General features: G+C 37.5%; 1 protein-coding gene across 16 annotated transcripts in view; it reads right to left on the bottom strand.

Moving 5' to 3' along the window:
* The window catches only part of PIKFYVE (phosphoinositide kinase, FYVE-type zinc finger containing), a 93,403-nt gene that overhangs the window by 49,278 nt on the left and 18,028 nt on the right, over window positions 1–26,097 (bottom strand). For 9 of the 16 annotated variants that reach the window (XM_033230474.1, XM_033230478.1, XM_033230486.1 and 6 more), the window contains 7 exons: window positions 23,449–23,656; window positions 20,291–20,380; window positions 10,373–10,511; window positions 8,063–8,220; window positions 6,819–6,930; window positions 4,861–5,008; window positions 4,166–4,333 (listed from right to left, as the gene is read on the bottom strand). In XM_033230474.1, the coding sequence (XP_033086365.1) occupies window positions 4,166–4,333; window positions 4,861–5,008; window positions 6,819–6,930; window positions 8,063–8,220; window positions 10,373–10,511; window positions 20,291–20,380; window positions 23,449–23,656 (1,023 nt within the window). Of the gene's footprint in view, window positions 1–3,629; window positions 4,334–4,860; window positions 5,009–6,818; window positions 6,931–8,062; window positions 8,221–10,372; window positions 10,512–14,130; window positions 14,227–20,290; window positions 20,381–23,448; window positions 23,657–26,097 lie in introns of those variants that run through there. The other 7 variants (XM_033230481.1, XM_033230480.1, XM_033230477.1 and 4 more) reach the window with 6 other exon arrangements.

A 26,097-nucleotide genomic window follows, 5' to 3' on the forward strand; every position in this document is an offset into this window, starting at 1 on the left:
AGCCAAGACCAGGCCATTGCACTCCAGCCTCGGCAACAAGAGCAAAACTTTGTCTCAAACAAACAAAAAAACAAAAAACAAAAAAAAACCCCCAAAAAAAACACCACTAGTAGTGGTATCATAAACTCTTACATTCACCAAACACACTACACTCTTTGTGTTTTTCATATTAAAAGCTCACACTAAGTAGAATGGTGGTTACCAGCGGTTGAGGAAGTGAAGGGAATGGGGAGATGATGGTCAAAGTGTAAAAAGTTTCATTCAGACAGGAAGAATAAGTTTTTGAGAAATATTGTACAGCATGATGACTATAGTTAATAACGGTGTATTGTATATTTCAAAATTGCTAAGAGTAAATTTCAAAGGTTCTCACCACTAATAATAATAAGGATTTTTTTTTTTTTTTTAAGATAAAGTCTCACTCTGTCATCCAAGCTGGACTACAGTGGCAAAATCATGGCTCACTGCAGCCTCAACCTGCTGAGCTCAAGTAATCCTCCCACCTCAGCCTCCCAAATAGCTGGGACCACATGTGCATACCACCACACCCAGCTAATGTTTTTGTATTTTTTGTAGAGACGGGGTTTGCCACATTGCCCAAACTGGTAGTTTGTTGTGCAAAATATTGAAAGGATAATTAATAATTTGATGTCAACAGGAAGGGGATGCTCCTAGGTTATGTTATAGACTCAAGCAATCCGCCTGCCTCAGCCCCTCAAAGTGCTGGGATTACAGGCATGAGTCACTGCACCCTGCCCCAACAAAAGTGATTTAAAATGATGAATATGTTCATTAGCTTGGTTTAATAAACATATCCATCATTTCAAATCCTTACTTGTTCCTTAATGATTCCATATTTTATACATATATTGTAACATCTTTTTATATCCCATAAATACAATTATAATTTGTCAATTTACAATTTAAAAAATAAAGCTTATACAGACTCCAAAGCCTGTGCTTTAAACAAATAAATATGACCATTGCTTTTGCCTCTTTTAACATATTTCAAGTACGAAATTGTCCTCTTTGTCTACAAAGCTATTGAGAGATCATTAAATGTCTTATTAACATCAACAAAGATAGTATCTCTCATAGTCTTCTGATTTATCAATCTTGTATCACCATAAAAAATGGAAATGGGGTTGTTTTGGAATGACTTATTTTGGTTAACCAACACTGGTACCCAGTTACCACCAATTCCTTGTCTAAATACCACAGAACATTCTGTTCATTACACTTCTCTATATTTTTCCAGCTTCCAATGTCACATCAAGAACCCATCTTTAAAAAAAAAAAAAAAAATGCATCTATCACTACAGTCATCTAGACTCTCTCCTATTCTTTGCAACTCTTCAAAGATAACAAACTCTGGCTCCATGATCCCAGATCCAAAGTCTTTTAATAACCTGGCATATAGTTTGCCTAAACCTGGCAACGGACTTATTTAAAAAACCATTAATTCTCTATCTCTTTATTACCCTGGACTTCACTTTCCTCTTAACCACGTGTATTCTTTCCTGATAAGATTAGTCTAAAGAGTGGGGAGGAAAAAAAGCCTTCTTTTAGTCATCAATCAATATTACATAACTTTCCCAAATAACTAGCCTAGTTTTTCTTTCTACTAAACTTTAAATCTTTCTCAGATATCCTTGGCATTTTCTCCAACCTTCAGTGCAAGCTGGACTTCTATTATACTGTCATTTTTCTTAAAAGTGCTGTCCCCTCTTTCAGATTTATTCCCCTATGTAAGGTGCCACTTACAACTTTGATAGACAATCTGTTTAAAAGATTGAGGGCCAGGCACAATGGCTCATGCCTGTAATCCCAGCCCTTACGGAGGCCAAGGTGGGTGGATCACTTGAGGCCAGGAGTTCAAGACCAACTTGGCCAACATGGTAAAACCCCATCTTTATTAAAAATACAAAAAATTAGTCAGGCATGGTGGTGTGCACTGGTAATCCCAGCTACTCAGGAGGCTGAGGTGGGATAATCACTTGAACCCGAGAGGTGGAGGTTGCAGTGAGCTGAGATCGCACAACTGCACTCCAGCCTGTTGTCTCTTAAAAAAAAAAAGGGGATTGAGATCAGGGAGGTTCCAAAGGAGTCATATTTTTGTTAACTGCAGGTGTTTCTCCTGTCAATTTCCTTGAAGACACAATCTCGGGTTGTTACCATAACAATGTCATTTTTGGAGCCTCCTGTTCCATTCCACTCCACATGTTCTCAAGTTAGGTTTTCAAAAGTAAGTATCTAACTGTGCTCAGCAGTCTATCCTTTGCTATTACAAATTCTATGATGACAGGTCACTCTTCAAGATTTTCAGAACTCCTTTAACGTTCCAAGAGGTGAAATCATCAGCAAGTCAAAAGTGTACTTCACATTCTGCTTACAGCAAAATGCAATTGCCAACAGATGTGTCCAGAGAACAGATGTTCATCATCTGTGTGCCCCTGACCCACATCTGTAAGTTTATACTCAAAACCTTCATAATATCCCCCATGTGACCACCATCTATAGTTAATTCTCACACAAGTGTCATATCTGCTTTTCCATCCTTTCATACTCACCCAAATATTCTCCATCATTTTTCCAGTTTCTGTTTTGAGGATTTCCATAAAGATGTCTATCTTACTCATGTTCAATGCTAGTCAACTCTCCTCATTAACAGACCCTCTCTAAATTTCTTATTTTTAAATAACATGTTCCTTTTTATTACTATAACTCTTAAGTACCATTTTACCACATTTTGATAATAGCTAATACTGACAATTACGAGAAATTTGTTGGAGAAATATAAACTTGTATCAAATCATTTTAGTATAAATGTTTGGTTCAAAAGCTTCTGTTTTCTGGCCGGGCGCGGTGGCTCAAGCCTGTAATCCTAGCACTTTGGGAGGCCGAGACGGGCGGATCACGAGGTCAGGAGATCGAGACCATCCTGACTAACACGGTGAAACCCCGTCTCTACTAAAAACTACAAAAAACTAGCCGGGCGAGGTGGCGGCGCCTGTAGTCCCAGCTACTCGGGAGGCTGAGGCAGGAGAATGGCGTGAACCCGGGAGGCGGAGCTTGCAGTGAGCTGAGATCCGGCCACAGCACTCCAGCCTGGGTGACAGCGCGAGACTCCGTCTCAAAAAAAAAAAAAAAAAAAAAAAAGCTTCTGTTTTCTGATCTATTTTTAGGCTCAAAATAGAGTGCACAAAACTTAGGCAAGCATTTCAGATCTAACTAAGGAGACAATTCTACTTTAGACAGTTACATGTTTAAAATACAAACTCCAGGTAAAATCATGGAATAAAGCGCTTCATCTTTATAATATTGATTTTTCAGTTATTACGACATAATGAAATCCCCCATTTATTTATTTACTTATGTATTTTTTACTTATTCACTTCTACACAATCCCATGATAGGACTATAATTTAAATTGGCTTTTAATTATATCCAATAAAGTAAGCCTCATCATCCATTTTAAAAACAGGCATTTCTTATGTGCTGCTATGTTAGATTTTAGTAATGTTTACCTCTTTCTCCTTTTACACAAAATGTCTTTTGAATATGGTCACTACTATTTTTGAGCCAGTAGACTAAAGCATCAAAAAAGATAGCTAAAAATAATGAATTCATTTTACATTAGAGAAGAAATTGTTTTAATAAATATAGAATATACATACTAAGCATTATGAATTATTGTGGAGGTATTTTGGAATGTGTGAATGATTTTCCCCCAATCTGGTTCAAGCATCTTAATGAGTTTAGTGAAGTATTATGTTACTGGGTAATGGCAAAGGCAAACAGGCTTTAAAATGTTAAATGAAGAAAGAGAAAAGAATAGAGCAGAACATCCATGTTATAAATGCAAAGAAATGCCACCTTGGAAGTTGCACATTATGGGAAGAGCAGTCAGATGTGGTTCCTTTTAAAGACTACAAGCTTTAAACTGGGCATGGTGGTGCTGAGGAAGAAAACAAGAAATAAAAGGAATCAACCAAAAAAGGTATGGGGAGGAGGTGTGGGAGAAATGAGAAAGGGTAGAACAAAACCCACACCAAATCCCCTCAGCCACATGGGACAGAGGAAGCCAGAAAGACAGGCTGGCATGAGATCCTATGGCCCAGCTGTCCAGCCTGTGTTTGGATTCCAGATGGTGACTACCTCCTACCTTTTTGGTCAGCAGGGTGAGGGGGCACATGTGGGTACTTGGAGGGCTTCTTGATATGGAAGTTCACGTTGTCCAGCTCCACGTTCAGGCTGATAGAAGCGGCTGAGTCACTGTCCACTGTGGACTGGAAACTGCTGACTGATGTGCGCTTGCTAGGACTGGCAGAATCTTTTAGTGTTGGGAAGGGGAAAGAAATATAGGGAGAGGAGGGGAGTAAAAATGGGTTTTATCAGGGTATTGGAGGAAAGGAGAAAAATGCTTTTTTAATATACAAGCCCAATGTGCAATACCAAAATGGATACAGTATTTTCACGTACTTCTGTGTAGACTTAATAAAATTTGAACAAGTAAAATGTAAAATCAATTTTTAAAATGAAGAAATATATTGGAGGTTCTGCAGAGAGAAAGTCTGATATCATAGTGAAGAGATGAGAAAGTTGTCTGCTGCCATATTATTAGTTCAGTTATTTTTAAGCTGCTGCAAACTATAGACTATGGTAAAATCTAGAAATGTCAGCCTAACAAGTTGGTTTAAGAAAATACTGTATCTAAGACAAAGACTGCTATCAGATGTTTCCATTTAGTTGGAGCCATAAATCATAAAGCGGAATTATTTCAACAAACAAGGTAATCATTTTATCATTCATACACAGTAATGACCCATCAAAACTAAAATGTTAGAAAGTTAAACTCACTAGCCAAATTATCGTCACCTTCTTCAGCTATCTGTTCTGTGTCACTGTCATCAAACTTTATGTCTTTAAACCAGGATGGTTCAGAGTGTCCTTCCACGGAGTTCACTGAGTCACTGTCTGGAGAAGGCGTCTCAGAAAATTCTGTACTCTGAAAGGATGAAGACAGGATCCAAGCAATTGGCCCTCAATGGCAACAATGTTAAGGCTGTCACACTACAAATAAATTGTAGTCCAATATTTCTGTGAACTTAACAATTGAATTTATATAAAAATAAACAAATTAACAAAAACTAAATTATAAACCAGAATCATACTGACGATTCCACTCTTTAAAATTATAATTTTCGTTAACTAGAAGACTTAAGTTGTATATTAAGAACAAAACATTTTTTTGATACAGATTTTAGAGTGTTTCATTTCATGCCTTAATCCTGAGAGTGAAGATAGCTTAGAATTTATTTTAGCTCTGGGGAAACTCTCTCCAGAACACATATTGGAAAATAAATTTTAATCAATCACACCACACCAGTATTTGGAGTCATTTGTCTCTTCTAAACATTGACTTTCCAATTTTAGTTCACAAAGGTGTTACTAAACATTACACAGCTGACCCTTGAACAAGGGTTTAAACTGCACGAGTCTACTTATATGTAGATTTTTTTTTTCTGCCTCTGCAGACAGCAAAAGCAATCTCTTCTTTTCCTCCCTCCTCCTCAGCCTACTCAACATGAAACAATGAGGATGAAGACTTTTGTGATGATCCATTTCCACTTAATGAATAGTAAGTAAAGTTTCTCTTCTTTATGATTTTCTTCATGTTTCTGTAGCTTACTTTATTGTAAGACTATGGTATATAATACACACAACATACAAAATATGTATTAATTGCCTGTTATTGATAAAGATTCCAGTCAACAGTATGTTATTAGTAGTTAAGTTTTGGGGAAGTCAAACATCGGTGAATTTTCAACTCTTCAGGGGGTCAGTATCCCTAACTCTTAAGGGTTGGCTATATATACATGTGTGCCTGTGTGTGTGTATATATATGTATATATATGTTTATATATGTGTGTATATATAACCCACATATTTTATCAAATAACATAAACCAAGAGTGAACATATATCTTTTTTTGAAGTTATATTTTTAAATAACTTCCACTTCCCTAAAGCAAAAAAATATATATTCATCAGTATACCATTGTTTTTGTTTGTTTGTTTTGAGATGGAGTCTTGCTCTGTCACCCAGGCTAGAGTACAATGACGCAATCTCAGCTCACTGCAAGCTCCACCTCCCGGGTTCATGTCATTCTCCTGCCTCAGCCTCCCAAGTAGCTGGAACTACAGGCATCCACCACCACGCCTGACTAATTTTTTTGTATTTTTAGTACAGACGGGGTTTCACCGTGTTAGCCAGGATGGTCTCCATCTCCTGACCTCAGATGATCTGCCCGCCTCGGCCTCCGAAAGTGCTGGGATTACAGGTGTGAGCCACCGCACCTGGCCATCATCACTATTGTTATACAATAGGGCTAGAGCCAAAATTATTTCAATAGATGCCATAAAATTTTTCATTGTATTATTTATACTCTCAGTTAGTTCTAAAAACATAGGCATAATAAAACCAAAAACCATTAAAGTTAAATGATAAACAACTATAAACACCATAAAGCCAAATTTAAGAACTACCACACCAACTAAAAAAAGTGATTCTTACTTTTTTCCTTTTTATTGTCTGATCAAATTTAAAGTAAACGATAAAATGTTTGATTCTAATGGCAGCTTTTTCATTATTGCTGCCTGCCAAGTAAAAAAAAAATGTTTTAAATTTCCTCAAACAGCAGGAAAAAATGTTAGAAAAAATTATCTTCTAATAAACTACTTTTTATTCCCACTGATGAAGAAAGACTATAAAGTAAGCTTGCTACATTCTAACTGGCAGTAAACACTGAAAAGTACCTGCAGTGGTCTATACAGCGCATACTCATCTCTGAAAAGCTGGTCGTGATGACTAACACAATCCAGCCAACGTCCATCAACCATTGCTTGTCCAATCGCTATAGCTTGTGCCCTGAATCAAGACCCACAAAAATGAAAAGTTTTAAAAGTCAGTCAGAACAGTTAAGTACCAGATAAGACACAACCTTAAATTTTTTTTTCAGTTCTAATCAGAGTTAGAATTTCATATGGCCCTTGGATAAGTAAAGGACAAAACAAGAGACAGTTAAAGCATATTAAAAGATTCTTCCAGGTACTATAGTAAAGGACAAGAAACTACTGGTAAGGCAGTCCTAACAAAACCTAATTTTAATAACAGCAAGCATTGACTGAGTATTCAATGCATGCACAACCCTGTACTTAACAGATTTTAAAAATGTTGAGAAAAGCTCCTACCTTCAAGGAGCTTAGTTTTAATAAGACAATACCAAACATTACAGATACAGGCATAAAATATATATACATATATATATGAAATAGACACTTAATGACACGTTACATTATATGGCATTTCACAATTCATAAAGCACTTCAGCCAATATTATTTCATCCCCCACAGTTTATTCACAGGACCACATAATTGTCCTCATATTGAAGAAGTCTCAAAGAGATTGAATAATGTGACTAAAAGCACAAAGCTAAAAAATATATACAGCCAAAATTGCAACCAGGGCTTTACTGCTTAAAGCTATTTCTCTCTTTACTTCTTTACGTACCTTTTTCTTCCCGTGAGAGGAGGAGTAACTAATCTGAGAAAATAGTAAAAGCTAGGGTATATGTGTATCTGAAAAGCAGGACCTGTTACTCTTTTTTATAAATGATTTATGAGGCAAGCTAGGACCCAACAGGCATAGCTCACAGACTAAATACTCAACACAGGTTACAACCTGTCTAGATTAGTGAACAGTAGCTGAGGAATTCTTTGGCCTTAGGTTCCAGCTACATTCTCTAATCCTGCTTTGCTAGACAGTCCTTCTGCTTTTAATAAGGTAAATTAAGATCCCATTTGGCTCCTTGTACTCCTTGCATCTGTTCTCTGCTGGTTTAAACTCAGACTGGAGGAGGGTTAAATAATTAGCACACTAAACCATCAATCAGATAAAACAAAGAGCACCCTAACTCTACAAAGAAATCTATAACTCTTACTATCTTCAAATATGTTTTTTCATTCAAAACATAGAAACCTCTTTCTAAGATCAGAATACCTTGTGGCAATGTGCCCATTTCGGATTAGCCAGTTGACTAATTCCTTTCCTACAATGCAGTTGGGATGCGTTCTCAACCAGTAGCGGTGATCCTGAAACTCCATTCCACTGCTGTGATGGCAGATTTTTTTCCACAGGTCCTTTAACTGAACACTGTCCTGCAATCACATTAACAGCAAGTAGTTACTCTTTAGAAAAATGCTATATACTTTTTCAGATGTTTTCCTGTGATTTTGAGACTCATAAAAGGAAACCTAATTTGGATTTCTTTATGGTAGCTAACTCACACAATTTAATACAAATGACATATACATGGGAACAGCTTGAACTCAGCTCATCTAATTCCAAACATAACTTTTTCTCTTGAAAACCAACTATTTCAAATATTTCTTTTTTCAGTCAATGGCACATCTCCTATTTATGTATTCTTCTTTGGAGATGGGGCAAGGCAGAGGGAGACAATAGTTAATCACACTAACCTAAGGTAACTGTTCCTAGAGGCTTTCACTCCACCACATCTCACCATGTACCCAACTGCCAGATGACTTTAAATTTTTTAAAGGAAGACCTTCAGTAAATTACTCCCTTCTCAAAAAATTTCTGAATGTTCCTCAGCAACTAAAGGTTCAAATCTACACCTGTAAGTACAGAATTCATTGCCTTCCACCAGGTAGTCCCAAATAACTTTCCTTTCTCATTGCCCCCAGACTCCTATTTAAACTCTCTTCCAATTAAAAAATCCTACTTTTGGCCATGGAAAACGTCGTGCTTATTCTTACCTCTATATCTTTCTTCACACCTTTAAATAAGATTCACCTTCCTCACTGCCTATCCAAAACTATTCCATCTCTCAAGGTCCAGTTCAAGCCCTTCAGTTTAAGCCTTTTTCTGATTCCCTCATTAGTAATGAGCTGTTTTTTGAATTCTTACATGACATATAGTCATATTATCTGACACTTTTTTATTGTTAAATTATTACTACTTCCACTATTAAGGATCTTCTCCCTGATCTTATTTCTACCTTTTGTGAGTCTGTTGGTTTGTTTGTTGTCTTAGAGACAAGGTCTTGCTATGTTGCCCAGGCTGGAGTGCAGTGGCTATTCATGGCCATGATCACAGCACCCTACAGCCTCAAACCCCTGGCCTCAAGAGTCCTCTCGCCCTAGCCTCCCAAGTAGCTGGAACTACAACTGCTTGCCACCACACCTGGCTCTTACTTCTACTTTTGAATTATAAGCTTGAGGACACAGCCATATCTTCCATTTCTCTGAGTCACTCTTAGAATTGAACACAGTATTTTATGCACAGATAAATTCAATAAGCAACTGATTTCATATAAACATATAGTATTAAATATCTGAAAAGTGTTACATGTGTATAACAAACATGCTTCAAAGCTTAAATAGCAATATGGGACCTAAGAGTTAAGCTCTCTTATTATGTAGGTAACTGAATTCTGATTTTACCAGACAAAAGGGATAAAGAAAATACTGGCTAGGCATGGTGGCTCACACCTGTAATCCCAGCACTTTGGGAGGCCCAAGGCAGGCAGATCACAAGGTCAGGAGATCGAGACCATCCTGACCAACATTGTGAAACCCTGTTTTGTATTTCTACTAAAAATACAAAAATTAGCTGGGTGTGGTGGCACGTGCCTATAGTCCCAGCTACTCAGGAGGCTGAGGTAGGAGAATCGCTTGAACCTGGAAGGGAGAGACTGCAGTGAGCCAAGATCCCGCCACTGCACTCCAGCCTGGTAACAGAGCGAGACTCCATCTCCAAAAAAAAAAGGAAAAAAGAAAAGAAAAGAAGAAAATATTAATGCAATGAGTACAGAATACTTGACCCATCGCACAGGTGATCCTAGTAAAACTGAAGCTAAGCACTTCTGTTTAACTGATACACTATTTCATTTATATGTTTCTTTTTAAAAAGACTCAGTGACAGGCTGGGTGCAGTGGCTCACACCTGTAATCCCAGCACTCTGGGAGCCAAGGTGGACAGATCACTTGAGGTCAGGAGTTTGAGACCAGCCTGGCCAAATGGTGAAACCACGTCTCTACTAAAAATACAAAAAATTAGCCAGGTGTGCTGGCACGTGCCTGTAATCCCAGCTACTCAGGAGGCTAAGGCACCAGAATCGCTTGAGTCTGGGAGGCGGAGGTTGCCAGGAGCCAAGATCACACCACTGCACCCCAACCTGGGCGGCACACCGAGACTCTGTCTCAAAAAGAAAAAAAAAAAGACTCAGTCACATAAACATTCTCTATGCTCAAAACTAGCAATAGGTCAAAGATACTGGACCAGTACCAGAAGAATTTTGCGTTCATCCTCAGTGGTCTCTGTCCTAACATATGTTCGGTTAGCCTGGGGACTGACAGATGTCTCATATGAAGGTACCATAGGAGAACCAGATCTATCCAGTGACAGGTTAGTAATGCTGGCTGATCTGGAAATAAAAACAAAAAGTGAAATCACAGGTGTAAATTCTTCTTCAATAAATAGAATTACAGAGAAAATTCATTTTTAAATAAATGATTATTTACCAATGTTAAGGGTACTTTTAAAAGTATTTATGATGGTTATGCATGATACTATCATTGGAAGAAATCTGGTAAAGGATACCAGAAATTCTCTGTACAATATTTGCAACTCTATGAAAGTCTACATTTTGCAATTCTATGTGTGTCTAAAACTACTTGGAAATAAGTTTAAAAGAAAGTAGCTATGGAAAGATTACAGGAAAACAATTATATAGCTCATATATCAGTAATATTTCAAAGGGAATAGATAGAAAGTCTTCCTGTTAAAATGCTGTTAGTGGATTTTTTTTTTTTTTAAATAACAAATATAAAGACTGAAACTAAATGCAGAAATCATCTTGCAGATCAGGGTCAGGAAACTATGGCCCACAGGCCAAATCTAGCCTGCTTCCTGTTTTTGTATAGCCCATGAACTAAGAAGGTTTTATAGTTAAACATTTGCAATGCAATCAGTCTGATGAAGGGAACACCAATTTTGATGTCCAAATAAGCAAAATGTTATTACCAAAAAAAGAATCCCTTTCTTCTCACTAGTAGACCTATATTTAAAATATTGTCCTCAAGTATTATTACATTATGCTATTTTGTCAGTAAAAAAATTACAAGAAATTTGTTTCTTCTCGTAATATCAGTATTCATACATATCCTTTATTTTAACTCTTGGTAAAGTTACCAAACAAATGACTTCGAAGTGGAATACCAATTGCATCAAGGAAACTTTAATTTATTTAAAAGAAAAGGTAACTAGAAATTTAGTTGGCTTCTATCTAGAAAAAAATTAAACCCAATTTTAGCTTCTACATAAAGATAAAAGGCAAAAGCACCTATGATGTGTTAGACTATATATATAACTCATTCATTAGGGCAGTATCTGTATCTTCCCACATTTAATCTTCACAGCATCCTATGGAATATGTATTACTAGCTCTATTTTACAGATAAAGAAATCAAGAATAAGGGATTAAGTAATCTGCCTAAAGTAGCTCGACTAATACGTATCAGGGCTGCCACCTACAATTAGGTGGCAATTGAAAAATCATATTTCCCCAGTATAAGATAAAAATATTTTTTAAATAATTTAAGAAAGTATTCATAGGTTTAGCAAAGTGTCAGTTAATAGGAAACCACTGATATCAAATAGTCAATAAGCAATTTTTTTAAATAATTGGTTATTTATTTCTTGGCATAGTCTTTTAGTGAAAGCTTGCTATTACGTCTTAATTTAATCTCTTTTCCAAAGGGTACATTATCCATACATTCTATTTCTCTATCATTCTAACCATCCCTACACATATTCTAATATAGAGGCAATAATAAAAGAAAATTAGTCAATTTTGCTGTCAAAAGCTCTAATAAGTAGGCTAGTAGCAAGAATACTGATTAAAATTATATTTAGAGATAGCACTCACTGACTAAATTACATCTTTCCTAAAGACTTACATCAATCTTAGCATTAATTCAAAACATATACATTGTAAATTAGCACAGGTAGCCCTACACTTCTACACATGCCAACAGGAATACTGTAATTTTCCCCATCTTTTTAAAAACCATCTCTCGACTCCACATCCCTTTGTTGCATTTCCCTCTACTTTACAGCAAAACTCCCATCTCCAGTAACTCTTGCATTATCTCTTGAACCCCAAACCCACTGACTGCCTATCAAGATTACCAATGTGTCGTTAAATCCAGTAGTCAGTTTTCACTCTTCATCTTACTTAACATATCAGCAGCATAACTCCCCTTCCTTGAAAAACTTTCTCCACTTGACTAATAAGATAAATACCCTCCTGGTTTCCCTGTCACCTCACTGGCCTCTCCCCCTGTCTCCTTTTCTGGCTTCTCTTGATTTCTCCAATCTCAGTCCTTAGTCCTTATTTCCTTCCTTCTCACACTCATTCTCTTGATAATCTCCATCCAAGTTCATAGCTTTAAATACCAGGCACACGATGACAACATCCAAGTTTATATCTCTACCCTGTAGCCCTCCCCTAAATTCTGGATTCATATATCCAACTATTTGACATCTCACTTGGATGACGATATCGCAGATTCACACATCTAAAACCAAACTGTTCCTCCCACTTGGCAATTCCACCCCTCCAACTGCTCAGGCCAAAGACCTGAGTCATCCTTCATGTCTTTCTGTTGAAGCCTACATCCAGTTGATTAGCAAATCCTATTAGCTCTACAATCAAAATATATTTAGAATTTGTCTATTTCATCCAGGCATAGTGGCTCACACCTATAATCCCAGCACTTTGGGAGGCTGGCGTAGGTGGATCACCTGAGGTCAGGAGTTTAAGACCAGCCTGGCCAACATGGTGAGACCCTGTCTCTATTAAAAATACAAAAATTCGCCAGCCATGCTAGCAGGTGCCTGTAATTCCAGGCTAGCAGGAGGCTGAGGCACAAGAATCGCTTGAACCTTGGAAGCGGAGGTTGCAGTGAGGTGAAATTGCGCCACTGCACTCCAGCCTGGGCAGCAAAGTGAGACTGTCTCAAAAAAAACATGTCATGTCATCCTTCCACACTCCACCCAAAACTCTCCAACAAGGGAAATGTTTTCAGAGTAGAATGTCAACTAATAAACGTAAAAGCAATGATAGACTTAGAAAAGTCACCATTTTGCAAACATAGTAACATTGCATTTCAACAAGTATCATAAATGAATGCTAAAACTATTGACTGAAAGATTAGTAAGATATAGGGTATTCATGCAGTTTCAAAGTATCTCCCCCACATATTAATTACTAATTACAAAGGATAAAATAGTAACTTTACAGTGGAGAAACCCAATATGCAAGAGATCAAGTCAGCAACACCAATGGGATAAACTTGTATTGTGTCCTTTATAACATAACAGATTGAGAAGGATGTAGCACTCATGCAGTATTTCTGCCCCAAAACTGCACAGCCCAAATCTAATCATAGGAAGCTTTTGATAAACTTAAATTGATGGGCATTTTACTAAACAATTGGTCTATCCTCTTCACAAAGAAAGACTAAGATACTGTTACAGAGTAAAGAAAACCAACACATATGACAAATAAATTCAATGTATGATTCTGAACTGGATCACAGATTGAGGGGAAAATCAGTACAAAAAAACATTATTAGGAAAATTGGCAAAATCAGAATACCTGCAGTATATTACATAATAGAAATTTACCACTGTTAAAATTTCCTAAATTTGTTATGTAAGAGAACATGATTGTTGTGAGGAAAAACACTGAAGTATTCAAAACTAAAAAACAGGACTTTCTACTTCTGGTCTAGCACGTGAGCATCTTCACTCCATCTCAACAACTAAAACCTGAACAAACAGAAAAATCATCAACTGTTCTTAGGTCCATTAGAGAAGTGAGGTCGCAAGCCAAATCCTGCTCCAAATACTGCAGAGACAGACAAGCAGATACAGAAGATCACAACTCACTGGAGCAGAAGCTTCCATGGGAATCAGTACTAGGGTAGGAAAACCTAAAATCAAATTGACAAATTCCTCAAGGCTCAGTGTAGACATACCAGAGATACAAATTCTAGGTGAACCCAGTCATGGGGGTAGCGGGGATGTTTTTGGGAGTTTCACTTCCAGATCTACCATGTCCTCACAGTGAATGTCAGAAAAATTCCCTCCAGCTTCTGGCTTCCAGCAGAGGGAGAGAATAAACAATTTAAAAATATGTCAGATCATTCTGTTCTTCATAACAATTCCGCCCTGAGGAGAAACTATTTTACCAGAGTCTACTAACCTGCTGGAGTTATATCAGAGCTTAACCTACCCAGGGAGAAGGAAATCCCCAACCGCAGCCCCTTCTAGCCTTCCACACGGGGGAAGAAAAATCCCCAACTCCAGCCCCCTCCAGCCATTCTGTCTCACCTAAAGGGAGAAAAAAAAAAAAAAAAAAAACAAGAAGCCCTGATAAAGTTTACAGTTCAGCGGCACAGGCTCACTTTTGAGAATGACTCACAGAACTAGAGACCACTTCACCTCCCCCTCACATCCTATCACTACATCACTAAAGGCCTATTTACCATAGTTCCCGTTACCCAGTACATATGTCCACCTTTCAACAAAAAATCACAAGGCATAATGAAAGCCAAAAAACACAGTTCAAAGACACTGAACAAGCATCCAAAACAGGCTCAACATGAATGTGGGAATTATCAGTCTAGGAATTGTTTCTAAACTATAATTCATATGTTAAGGGTGTTAATGGGAAAAGTAAACAACAGGCAAGAACAGATAGATAATGTAAGCAGAGAGATGGATATTCTAAGAAAGAAACAAAAAAGAAATGTAAGAGATCAAAAACACCATAACAATAAAGAGTGCCTTTGATGCGCTCTTAGCAGACTAGACAGAGGTAAGGAAAGAATCTCTGAACTTGAGGCTATCTCAAGGGAAACTGCCAAAACTGAAAAGCAAATAGAAAAAAGATCCAAGAACTGTGGGACAGCTACAAAAGGTATAATATAAATGTAATAGGAATACCAAAAAAAAAGAAGAAAGAGAGAAAGGAACACAAGCAGTATTTGGAGCCATAATCACTGAGAATTTCCCCCAAATTAATGTCAGATGCCAAGCCACAGGTCCAGGAAGCTCAGAGAACACAAGCGTGGATAAATGGCAAAAAACTACACTTAACGCAAAACTAAGAATATTCAAATGGCAGAAAGTCAAAAATAAGGAAAAAAGATCTTGAAAAAACCACCTTAAAGACCAAGTGTGGTGGCTCACACCTGTAATCCCTGCACTTTGGGAAGCCAAAGCAAGAAGATCGCTTGAGGCCAGGAGTTTGAGACCAGCCTGGGCAACACAGCAAGACCCCACCCTCTATTTAAAGAAAAAAAAGAAACCTTACCCATAGAGGATCAAAGATAACAAATACATCTGACTTCTCCTCAGAAGCCATGCAAGCAAAAAGAATGAAGTGAAATATTTAAGATGTTGAGAGAAAAAAGCTGCCAACCTAGAATTCTGCACCCGATGATACCCTTCACAAGTGAAGGAGAAGTAAAGACTTTCTTACACAAATGAAAACTGAGGGAAATTTTTGCCAGTAGACCTGCCTTGCAAAAAATGCTGAAAAGGCAGAGAGAAGGAATATGATATAGGTGAGAAACATAGATCTATTAATACACAAAGAAAAGCATCAAAGAAGGAATAAGTTAAAGTAAAAATTTTTCTTTTTCTTACTGTTAGTTGATGTAACAGATAACTATTTCTTCAAAATAATAGCAACAATGTATTCAATTATGTATATATGCATGCTTATATGTAAGTGAAATGAATGCCAATGATACAACAGATGGGAGGGAAAAATTGGGAGTATTTTGTTATAAGGTATTTGCATTACCTGTGAAGTTGTATAGTATTATTTCAAAGTAAATGTGGATTAGTTGTAAGTTACATTGCAAACTCTAGGGCAATCACTAAAAAAAGTAAAAATAATATAACTGCTATCTTTTAAAAAGGAGAGAAAATGGAATAACATAAAATAATTAAATACATAAAGGTGGAAAAGGTACAGAAGACAAAAACAGGAAGAACGAACAAGAGCAACAAGTAGAAAACAGTAACAAATACGGCAGATACTACTCTAACTATATCAGTAATCACCTTAAATGTCAATAGTCTAAATACACCAACTAAAAGAGATAGTTAGAATGGATCAAAAAATAAGATCCAAAAATACATTGTCTACAATAAACCTAATTTAAATACAAAGACACATACAGATTAAAAAATAAGTAAACGGTCAAAATGTCACTATTTACCCCACAAATATGTAAAATTATTATGTGTCAATTTTAAAAATTAATTTCTAAAATTTTAAATTAAATCAAAACAGGATACATGAAAGAAGTAAACAGATGGAGAAAGATATACCACATTAACGCTAATTTAAAAAAAACATCAGGAGCAACTATATTAATTTTCAGACAGAACAGACTTCAGAGCAATCAAAGATAAAAAGGGAAATTACATAATGATAAATCAATACTCCAAAAGACAGAACAATCCTCAATATGCATGCTCGCTCCTAACAGAGTACTAAAATGTATGAGGCAAAAACTGATAGAACTGCAGGAGAAATAGATGAATTCATTATTATAGCTGGAGACTTTAACCCCCCTATCAGAGATGGACACATCCAGCAGAGAGAAAATCAGTAACAACATAACTCAACAACACCATTAATCAGGTGGATATAATGGACATCTTATAGACTGCTTAATTCAACAACAGAATACACATTCCTCTCAAGTCACATGGAACATTCACCAAAACAGACCACATTATGGGCTATAAAACACACCATAACAAATTTAAAAGAGTAGAAATCATACAATATCTGCCTTCAACAACCAAAATGAAATCAAACTAGAAATTAGTAACAGAAGGACAGCTACAAAATCCCAAAATCCTTGGAGATGAAACAACAGACTTACAAAAAATATACATGAGTCAAAGAAGAATATCAAGAAAATTTTTTAAATATTTGTAACAAAATGAAAATGAAAATACAACTTATCTAAATTCGTGGAATGCAATGAAAGCAGTGCTTAGCGGAAATTCATAGCACAAAGTCCATACATTTAAAAAGAAGATCTAAAATCAATCATCTAAGCTTCCACCTTAGGGAACAAAGGGGTTAAAAAGCATATTAAATCCAAAGTAAGCACAGGAAAAATAATAATAAAGATTGGAGAAGAAGCCAATAGAGAAAATCAACAAAGCCAAAGCTGGTTCTTTGAAACAATCAATAAAATCAGTAAGTATCCAGGCAGGCTAAGAAAAAAAAGGGAGAAAACACAAAGTACTAATATCAGAAATGAAAATCAAAATAGACCTATTTCTCTTAAAGAAACTGAATCAATAACTGGTAACTTTCCAAAACAGAAAGTACCAGGCCCAGATGCATTTACTGGTGAATTCCACCAAACATTTAAGAAATAAATTATGTCAATTCTCCACAAAATTTTCCTGAAGATAGAATCAGAGGGAATACTTTCTAACTCAGTCTATGAGGCCAGGATTTCCCTAATACCAAAACCAGACAGACATGACAAGAAAAGGAAACCACAAACTATTATCCTCAACAAAACAGTAACAAATCCAATCCAACAATGTATAAAAAACTATATACACCACAACCAAATGGAATTTATCCCAAGTATGCAAGGTTGTTTAACATTCAAAAATCAATTAATATAACCCATCACATCAACAAGTTACAGAAGAATAACTACATAATCATATCATTGATACGGAAAAAGCATTTGAAAAAATCCAACACTCCTTCATTATAAAAACTCAGTAAACCAGGAATAGAGGAAACTTCCCCAACATGATAAAAAATATCTACAAAAAACAACACACAGCTAACATCATACTTAATGGTGAGAAACTCAAAAGTTTTCCCACTAAGGTCATGAACAAGGAAAGGATGTCCCCTCTCACTACTCCTTTTCAACATTGAATTAGAAGTCTTAGCTAACAAAATAAGACAGGAAAAGGAAATAAAAGGTACACTAGGAAGGAAGAAACAAAACTTTGTTCACAGATGACAAGACTGTTTATATAGAAAATCCAAAAGAACAAACTCCTGAAATTAATAAGTGATTATAGCAAGGTGGCAGCATACAAGATTAATACACAAAAGTCAATCACATGAGATATTACACACCCACTAAAATTGCCAAAATCCAAAACTGACAACACCAAATGTGATGAGGATGTGAAGCAACAGGAACTCTCATTCATTGCTGGTAGGAATGCAAAATGGTAAAGCCACTTTGGAAAGAAGTCTAGCAATGTCTTACAAAATGAAACATAATCTTATCATAGGACTCAGCAATCATGTTCCTTGGTATTTATCCATATGAATTGAAAATTACACCCACAAAAAAATCTATACTCAGATGTTATAACAGCCTTGCTCATAACTGATAAAACTTAGAAGCAACCAAGATGTCCTTCAGTAGGTGAGTAGATACATAAACTATAGTGTATCCAGACAATGGGATATTATTCATCACTAAAAGAAATGAGCTATCAAGCTATGCAAAGACATAGAGAAAACTTAAATGCATATTACTAGGTAAAAGAAGCCTATCTGAAAAGTCTACACACTGTGAAATTCCAACTATATGGCATTCTGGGAAAAGTAAACCTATGGAGATTATAAAAAAGATTAATGACTGTCATGGGTTAGGGAGAGAAAGGGATAAATAGGAGGAGCCCAGTAGACTTTTCTGGCAGAGGAACTATTCTGTAGGATACAACAATGACAGACGTATATCATTATACATTTGTCCAAATCCATAGAAGATTCAACACCAAGAGTGAATTCTAATGTTAACTATGAACTTTTAGATGATAATCATGTGTCAAAGTAGGTTTACTGATTACAATATGCCACTCTGGTGCAGGACACTGATAGTCATGAAGACTGCGCATGTGTGGGGACAGGGGCTACAGAGGAACTCTCTGTACTTTCTGCTCATTTTTTTCTATGAACCTTAAAACTACTATAAAAAAAAACTTAAAAAAGGATAATGATGTCTGTAACTTACTCTCAAACGGTTCAGAAAATATGCACATATGCATATACAATATAAAAAATGATGGCCAGGTGCAGTGGCTCACACCTGTAATCCCAGCACTTTGGGAGTCCGAGGTGGGAAGACTGCTTGAGGTCAGAAGTTCAAGACCATCCTGGACAACAAAGTGAAAATCCATCTCTATATTTTATTAAAAAATAATAGGCTGGGCGCAGTGGCTCACGCCTGTAATCCCAACACTTTGGGAGGCCAAGGCATGCAGATTACGAGGTCAGGAGATCAAAACTATCCTCGCTAACATAGTGAAACTCCATCTCTACTAAAAATAAAAAAGAATTAGGTGGGCATGGTGGCAGGCACCTGTAGTCCCAGCAACTGGGGAGGCTGAAGCAGGAGAGCAGCATGAACCCAGGAGGCGGAGCTTGCAGTGAGCTGAGATCGCACCACTGCACTCCAGCCTGGGCAACAGAGCAAGACTCTGTCTCAAAAAATAATAATAATAATAAGATAAAAATTAAAAAAAGAAAAATGAGAAAGCAAAGAGACAAAATATAAATTAGCAAATCTTAATGAAGAATATATGAAGATACATTTTTCTATTCTCGCAACTTTTCTGCATGTTTGACATTTTTTCAAAGCAATTAAAAATTAACAAAAAATGTAAAACTCTCCAACAGCTTCCCATCTCACTCAGAGTAAATGGCAAAGTCCTTAAAATTAACTCTAAGACTGCTCTATTCCATTACCATAGGATTCCTTGTTATTCCTTGCCAGGTGTATTTCCTCTCAGGAATTTGTTATTCCTGTTTTCTTGGGACACTCCTCCACAAAATGTCCACATGGCTCATTCCCTCACATCCTTCATGTCTTATTTAACTAGAAGAGAAAGGATGGTATAGGTTCCAAACCCGGAAGCCAGTGGAGAATATTGGAAAGAGGAGTCACTGAGAGAATGGAAACAAGAGCTGAATAGCAAAAAGAAAATGATAGTTTAATTCAGCTTTTAGAGCTAAGAAAGTATACGACAATCAATCCCACCCTTTTTATCCATTTGTTCTGATTAACATGAAAAGAAATAAACATCACAGCACAGTGTTTTCATTCATCAGTTTACCTATTTCGAGCAGGAGATTTCCCAGCATCCTCTTGCACAGATACAAGTCTTGCTGAAAGAGGAGTATTTGAGGAATCTGGATGAATCAAACTATAAAGAAAATAGGAAAATACTGAAATAATTCAGGACAGTAAAAGGGAATTTCAATGAGGCACTTTAACATTAAAAGCAGATTAAATCTTTTTCCCTGCAATAATGACATTATGGATCATTTTTTTCTTCCTTTAATTAGGGTGTAGACGGTATGAGTAATAGGTTTTGCAATGCATGGCTTTTAAGAATATAAAATGCCAAAAGGACAATTTTTAAAAGTTTTTAAGTATATGGAATGTAAATAAAATTACTTGGATGGGTGCTTTCGAAACTTCTAACATTATAAATACAAGATGAAAGTGATTTTGGAGGGAAATCTGAGTTCAAATATTTTATTCTCAGTCCCCACAACCCACTAGAATAGCAACATAGAGTCAGAGAAACCTAGGTCCAAGTGTAGGCTCTACCTCTTACTAGCTGCGTGACCTTGGGTTCATTACTTAATCTCACTAAACCTCAGCATCCACATCTATCGAAAGGAGAAAATAGTGCCTGCCACAGAGATATGCTGACTAAAAGAGAATGAACATTAAGCAATTAGCACAGAACCTAAAATTTAACTATCATTCTACCTTTGACATCCATTGTACATCTCTCAAGAAGCTTTCTTACCTGATTTGTTTTATTAAATCACATCTGCCAATTACGAGGGCCAGTCACAACTAAAAAGCATTACTAACTAAAGTAAACAAAAACTTAAAAATCTCTATACTTTGTATTGTTTAATTAAACATAGAATCAATGTTTAAAATTTGTAAGATATATGTAAGGTATAAAAAATCACAATGCCATAAACACCAAAGTATTCATCAAGCAATGTAAGAAAAGGCTGGGCATGGTGGCTCATGCCTATAACACCAGTACTCTGGGAGGCGGGCAAATCACTGCAGCCTATGAATTCGAGACCAGCCTGGCCAACATGGCAAACCCTATCTCTACTGAAAATACAAAACTTAGCTGGGCATGGTGGCACACGCCTGTAATCCCAGCTATTTGGAAGGCTGAGACACAAGAATCACTTGAACCTGGGAGGTGGAGGTTGCAGTGAGCCAAGATCACACCACTGCACTCCAGCCTGGGTGACACAGCGAGACTCCATCTCAAAATAAATAAACAAATAAAAACTGATGTAAGAAAAAGAAACTTCGGCCAGGCGCAGTGGCTCACACCTGTAATCCCAGCACTTTGGGAGGCCGAGGCAGGTGGATCACCTGAGGTCAGGAGTTCAAGACCAGCCTGGCCAACATGGTGAAACCCCGTTTCTATTAAAAATAGAAAAATTAGCCGGGCATGGTGGCGGGCGCCTATAATCCCAGCTACCTGGGAGGCGAGGCAGGAGAATCGCTTGAACCCGGGAAAAGGAGGTTGCAGTGAGCCAAGATTGTGCCATTGGACTCCAGCCTGGGCAACAAGAGCAAAAAAAACTCCATCTCAAAAAAAAAAAAAAGAAAGAAAAGAAAAAGAAAAAGTACACTACCGCTGACTGTGAAATTCCCCTACCCAGTCCTAATCCCTTCCCTTCCCTCAGTGAAACCACTGTTATAACTTTCATATCTATCGTTGTCTTTCTTTTCTTTAAGTTTTACCACATTTCAGTCCCTAGACAGTGTACTAGTTGCGTGTATTTTTAAATTTTATATAAATTAAATTTTACTGGTTACATGATTCGATGATTTTCTTTTTTTTTTTTTTGAGGCGGAGTCTCGCTCTGTCTCCTGGACTGGAGTGCAGTGGCCGGATCTCAGCTCACTGCAAGCTCCGCCTCCCGGGTTTACGCCATTCTCCTGCCTCAGCCTCCCGAGTAGCTGGGACTACAGGCGCCCGCCACCTCGCCCAGCTAGTTTTTGTATTTTTAGTAGAGACGGGGTTTCACCGTGTTAGCCAGGATGGTCTCGATCTCCTGACCTCGTGATCCACCCGTCTCGGCCTCCCAAAGTGCTGGGATTACAGGCTTGAGCCACCGCGCCCGGCCGATGATTTTCTTTTCTACTCCACTTTATGTCCCTGAGATTCATACATATTGAACGTAGCTGTAATTAATTCATTTTTTACTTCTATTTAAATTCATTACATATTAATTTCTCAATTCCTTAAGGGGTAACTGAGAAATTAACTTATCAGAGAGATATTAGTTAAAACTATAAGCTCTTTGAAATGACCAGATTTGGTATTATGCTTAACACAATAATTCAGCTAAAGAAAATAATCAGAGGCCAGGTGTAGTGGCTCATGCCTGTAACCTCAGCAGTTTAGGAAGCTGAGGTGGGAGGATCGCTTGAAACCAGGAGTTCAAGATCAGCCTGGTCAACATGGCAAGACGCCGTCTCTTAAAAAAAAAAAAAAAAAAATTAGCCAAGCACAGTGGTGTGCACCTGTTGTCCCAGCTACTCAGGAGGCTGAGGCAGTTGTCCCAGCTACTTGGGAGGCTGAGGTAGAAGGGATTCAAGGCTGCACTGAGCTATGATCACACCACTACACTCTAGCCTGGGTGACAGAGCAAGGCCGTCTCAAAAATAATAACTAATAATTTTTAAAAATCAGAAACTGATGAAACTAAGATTCTAATTCAAACAATTCCAGGGAACTTCCAAGAGTTAGCACCCTCTACTACCAAGCAGTGCAGTATACTTAGGAAAAAACATGACGTAGCAGTGCAGTATACTTACAGAAAAACATGACATATTCCTTCAGAAGGAAAAAAAATCTAACTTCATTTGGAAATATGAATACATACTGTATGGGCATTCTTCTTCCCACAGAAGGCTACATTAGAAATTAATAATCTCAAGATTATATACATGCCATGCACTGTCCTTGGTGCCTGGGGTAGAACAGTGACAAGAAAGGTGTAAAGTCTCCTCTCATGGAGCTTACATTCTAATTAGCCAATATCATCACTATCCATAAACATCTGCAAACATTCTGGAGGCAAGCCAAAGAAAAAGGAGAACACAGTGAACTGACAGGAAATAATTCAAAGATAAGTGTTAACTGAAAGCACTCACAGGTCAGACAACTATCGGTATTTCTCAATTTTAAATAAAATTATATTTAAGGAACAATACCTTTGCCAGGCCAAATCATCCTCTAAAAATATGTTACGGCTGGCTTTCCTACTCCCAACAGGTGTTCGGGGTTCACTTGGATCAAGTACAGACACAGAGCAAGCAGAATCTGAAAGAGCATTCAAGTCTTCCCCAATAGAATTACTGTCTGTGGAATGAGCATAACTTAGGGCTATTTTTCTACAATATGTGCAAGCTCGGAGGTCTCCTAGGAGAAAGAAAAAAAAAAAAAACAAGGAAAATGAAGGAAAAGATAGCAGTAACATATTGCTTAACGTAACTTTTTTAACTCCTTGGGTCAACAGTTCATCTAATAACAAGGAAATGTCTTCAAGTACAGACTCTCAAAAGAAGATATTTTAAAAAGTGAAATAATTGTGTTAGCTCTATTACATGTATTTAAGGGCCATTTTGAATTCTGGCACAAAAAATAAAAAGTTAAAAGAAAGGCCGGGCGCGGTGGCTCAAGCCTGTAATCCCAGCACTTTGGGAGGCCGAGACGGGCGGATCACGAGGTCAGGAGTTCGAGACCATCCTGGCTAACACAGTGAAACCCAATCTCTACTAAAAAATACAAAAAGCTAGCTGGGCGAGGTGGCGGGCGCCTGTAGTCCCAGCTACTCCGGAGGCTGAGGCAGGAGACTGGCGTAAACCCAGGAGGCGGAGCTTGCAGTGAGCTGAGATCCGGCCACTGCACTCCAGCCCAGGTGACAGAGCGAGACTCCATCTCAAAAAAAAAAAAAAAGTTAAAAGAAAAAAAAAAGAGCCATCATTATGATAAATCCATCCAGGTGTCCAAACTACCGCAAACATTTATAATGAGTTTAAAATGTAATATACCAGGCCGGACGTGGTGGCTCAGGCCTATAATACCAAAACTTTGGGAGGCTGAAGCAGGTGGATCACCTGAGGTCAGGAGTTCAAGACTAGCCTGGCCAACATGGTGAAACTCCATCTCTACTAAAAATACAAAAATTAGCCAGGCTTGGTAATGCATACCTGTAATCCCAGCTACTCAGGAGGCTAAGGCAGGAGAATCGCCTGAACCCAGGAGGTGGAGGTTGCAGTGAGCCAAGACTGTGCCATCGCACTCCAGCCTGGGCAACAAGAATGAAACTCCATCTCAAAATAAATTAAAAAATAAAATAAAATAAAATGTATATCCCAATGATACTAGAAAATTTTGCTTAAAAGAGTATTTTTTTCCCAGGTTGTAAAAGTGAAATAAGGGATCTAGGCCAGCCACAGTGGCTCACACCTGTAATCCCAGCACTTTGCGGGGGCCAAGGCGGGAGGACTGCTTGAGGGCAGGAGTTCAAGAACAACCTGGCCACCATACCGAGACCCTGTTCTATAAAAATATAAACATACATAAAATAAAATTTTGAAAAAGAAATCTAACAATGACATGAGTTTCAAGGAATGACATTTTTTAATAGAATAAATAAACCAACACAAATGGAAACAACACATTTTCCACAGGCAAATTAATTAAGGAGGAAATATTATTAAGGTCTTTATTGTGAAGCCCTGAAGAGTACCCTCCACAGAATTTCAAAAGCAAACTAATAGAAAATGGGCTTACATGCAATATAATATATGAGAGTAAAAACTATAAAAGAATTATTATAAAAAAAGTTAGGGCCAGGCGCAGTGGCTCACTCCTATAATCCCAGCACTTTGGGAGGCTGAGACGGATAAATCACCTGAGGTGAGTAGTCCAAGACCAGCCTGGCCAACATGGTGAAACCCTGTCTCTACTAAAAATACAAAAATGAGCTAGGCATGGTGGCGGGCGCCTGTAATCCCAGCTACTCGGGAGGCTGCAGTGGGAGAATCGCTTAAACCTGAGAGGCAGAGGTTGCAGTGAGCCGAGACTGTGCCACTGCACTCCAGCCTGCCTAACAAAAGCGAAACTCCGTCTGAAAAAAAAAAAAGGATAGAAATGAAATATCCTTGAGAGGACAAACAAGGTTAATATTTCTAAATACATATTTTTTGAGGGTGCAGACCTGTCCAAATATAAGTTTTCATTTCTACCCTATTTTTCTATAACATTGTTTTGAGTGATTCTGTAACATTTTAGGTATTAAAAAAGGAGGTAAAATAATTAAACCTTACTAAATAACGTTGTTTAATAATTCTACCTAAAATTTTCCCACTAATAATAGAAAACTTAAGTGATACAAAATAAAAGACTTCTAAAAGTTAACTGTATCGTGTTTTCACCATAATCACTACCAAAATGGCCTTTTACTTTTTCATTTTAAGACTACTATTATATAGTACTCAGTTTTATTAAATTATGCACGTAGGCCAGGCATGGTGGCACGCACCCGTAATCCCAATACTTCGGGAGGCCAAGGCAGGCAGACTGCTTGAGCACAGGAGTTTGAGATCAGCCTAGGCAACATGGTGAGATCCCACATCAATAAAAAATACAAAAACTAGCCAGGGCATGGTGGCATGCACCCTGTAGTCCAAGCTACTTGGGAGGCTGAGAGGTGCGAGGATTGCTTGAGCCCAGGAGGCTGAGGCTGCAGTAAGCTGTGATCATGCCACTGCACTCCAGCTTGAGCAGCAGAGCGAGACTCGGTCTCCAAAAAAAAAAAAAAACAAAAGAAGTGAAAATTACTCCCTGCAGAAAGA

Source organism: Trachypithecus francoisi, unplaced genomic scaffold (assembly GCF_009764315.1).
Source record: "Trachypithecus francoisi isolate TF-2019V2 unplaced genomic scaffold, Tfra_2.0 Lachesis_group13, whole genome shotgun sequence".
Classification (NCBI taxonomy): Eukaryota; Metazoa; Chordata; class Mammalia; order Primates; family Cercopithecidae; genus Trachypithecus; species Trachypithecus francoisi.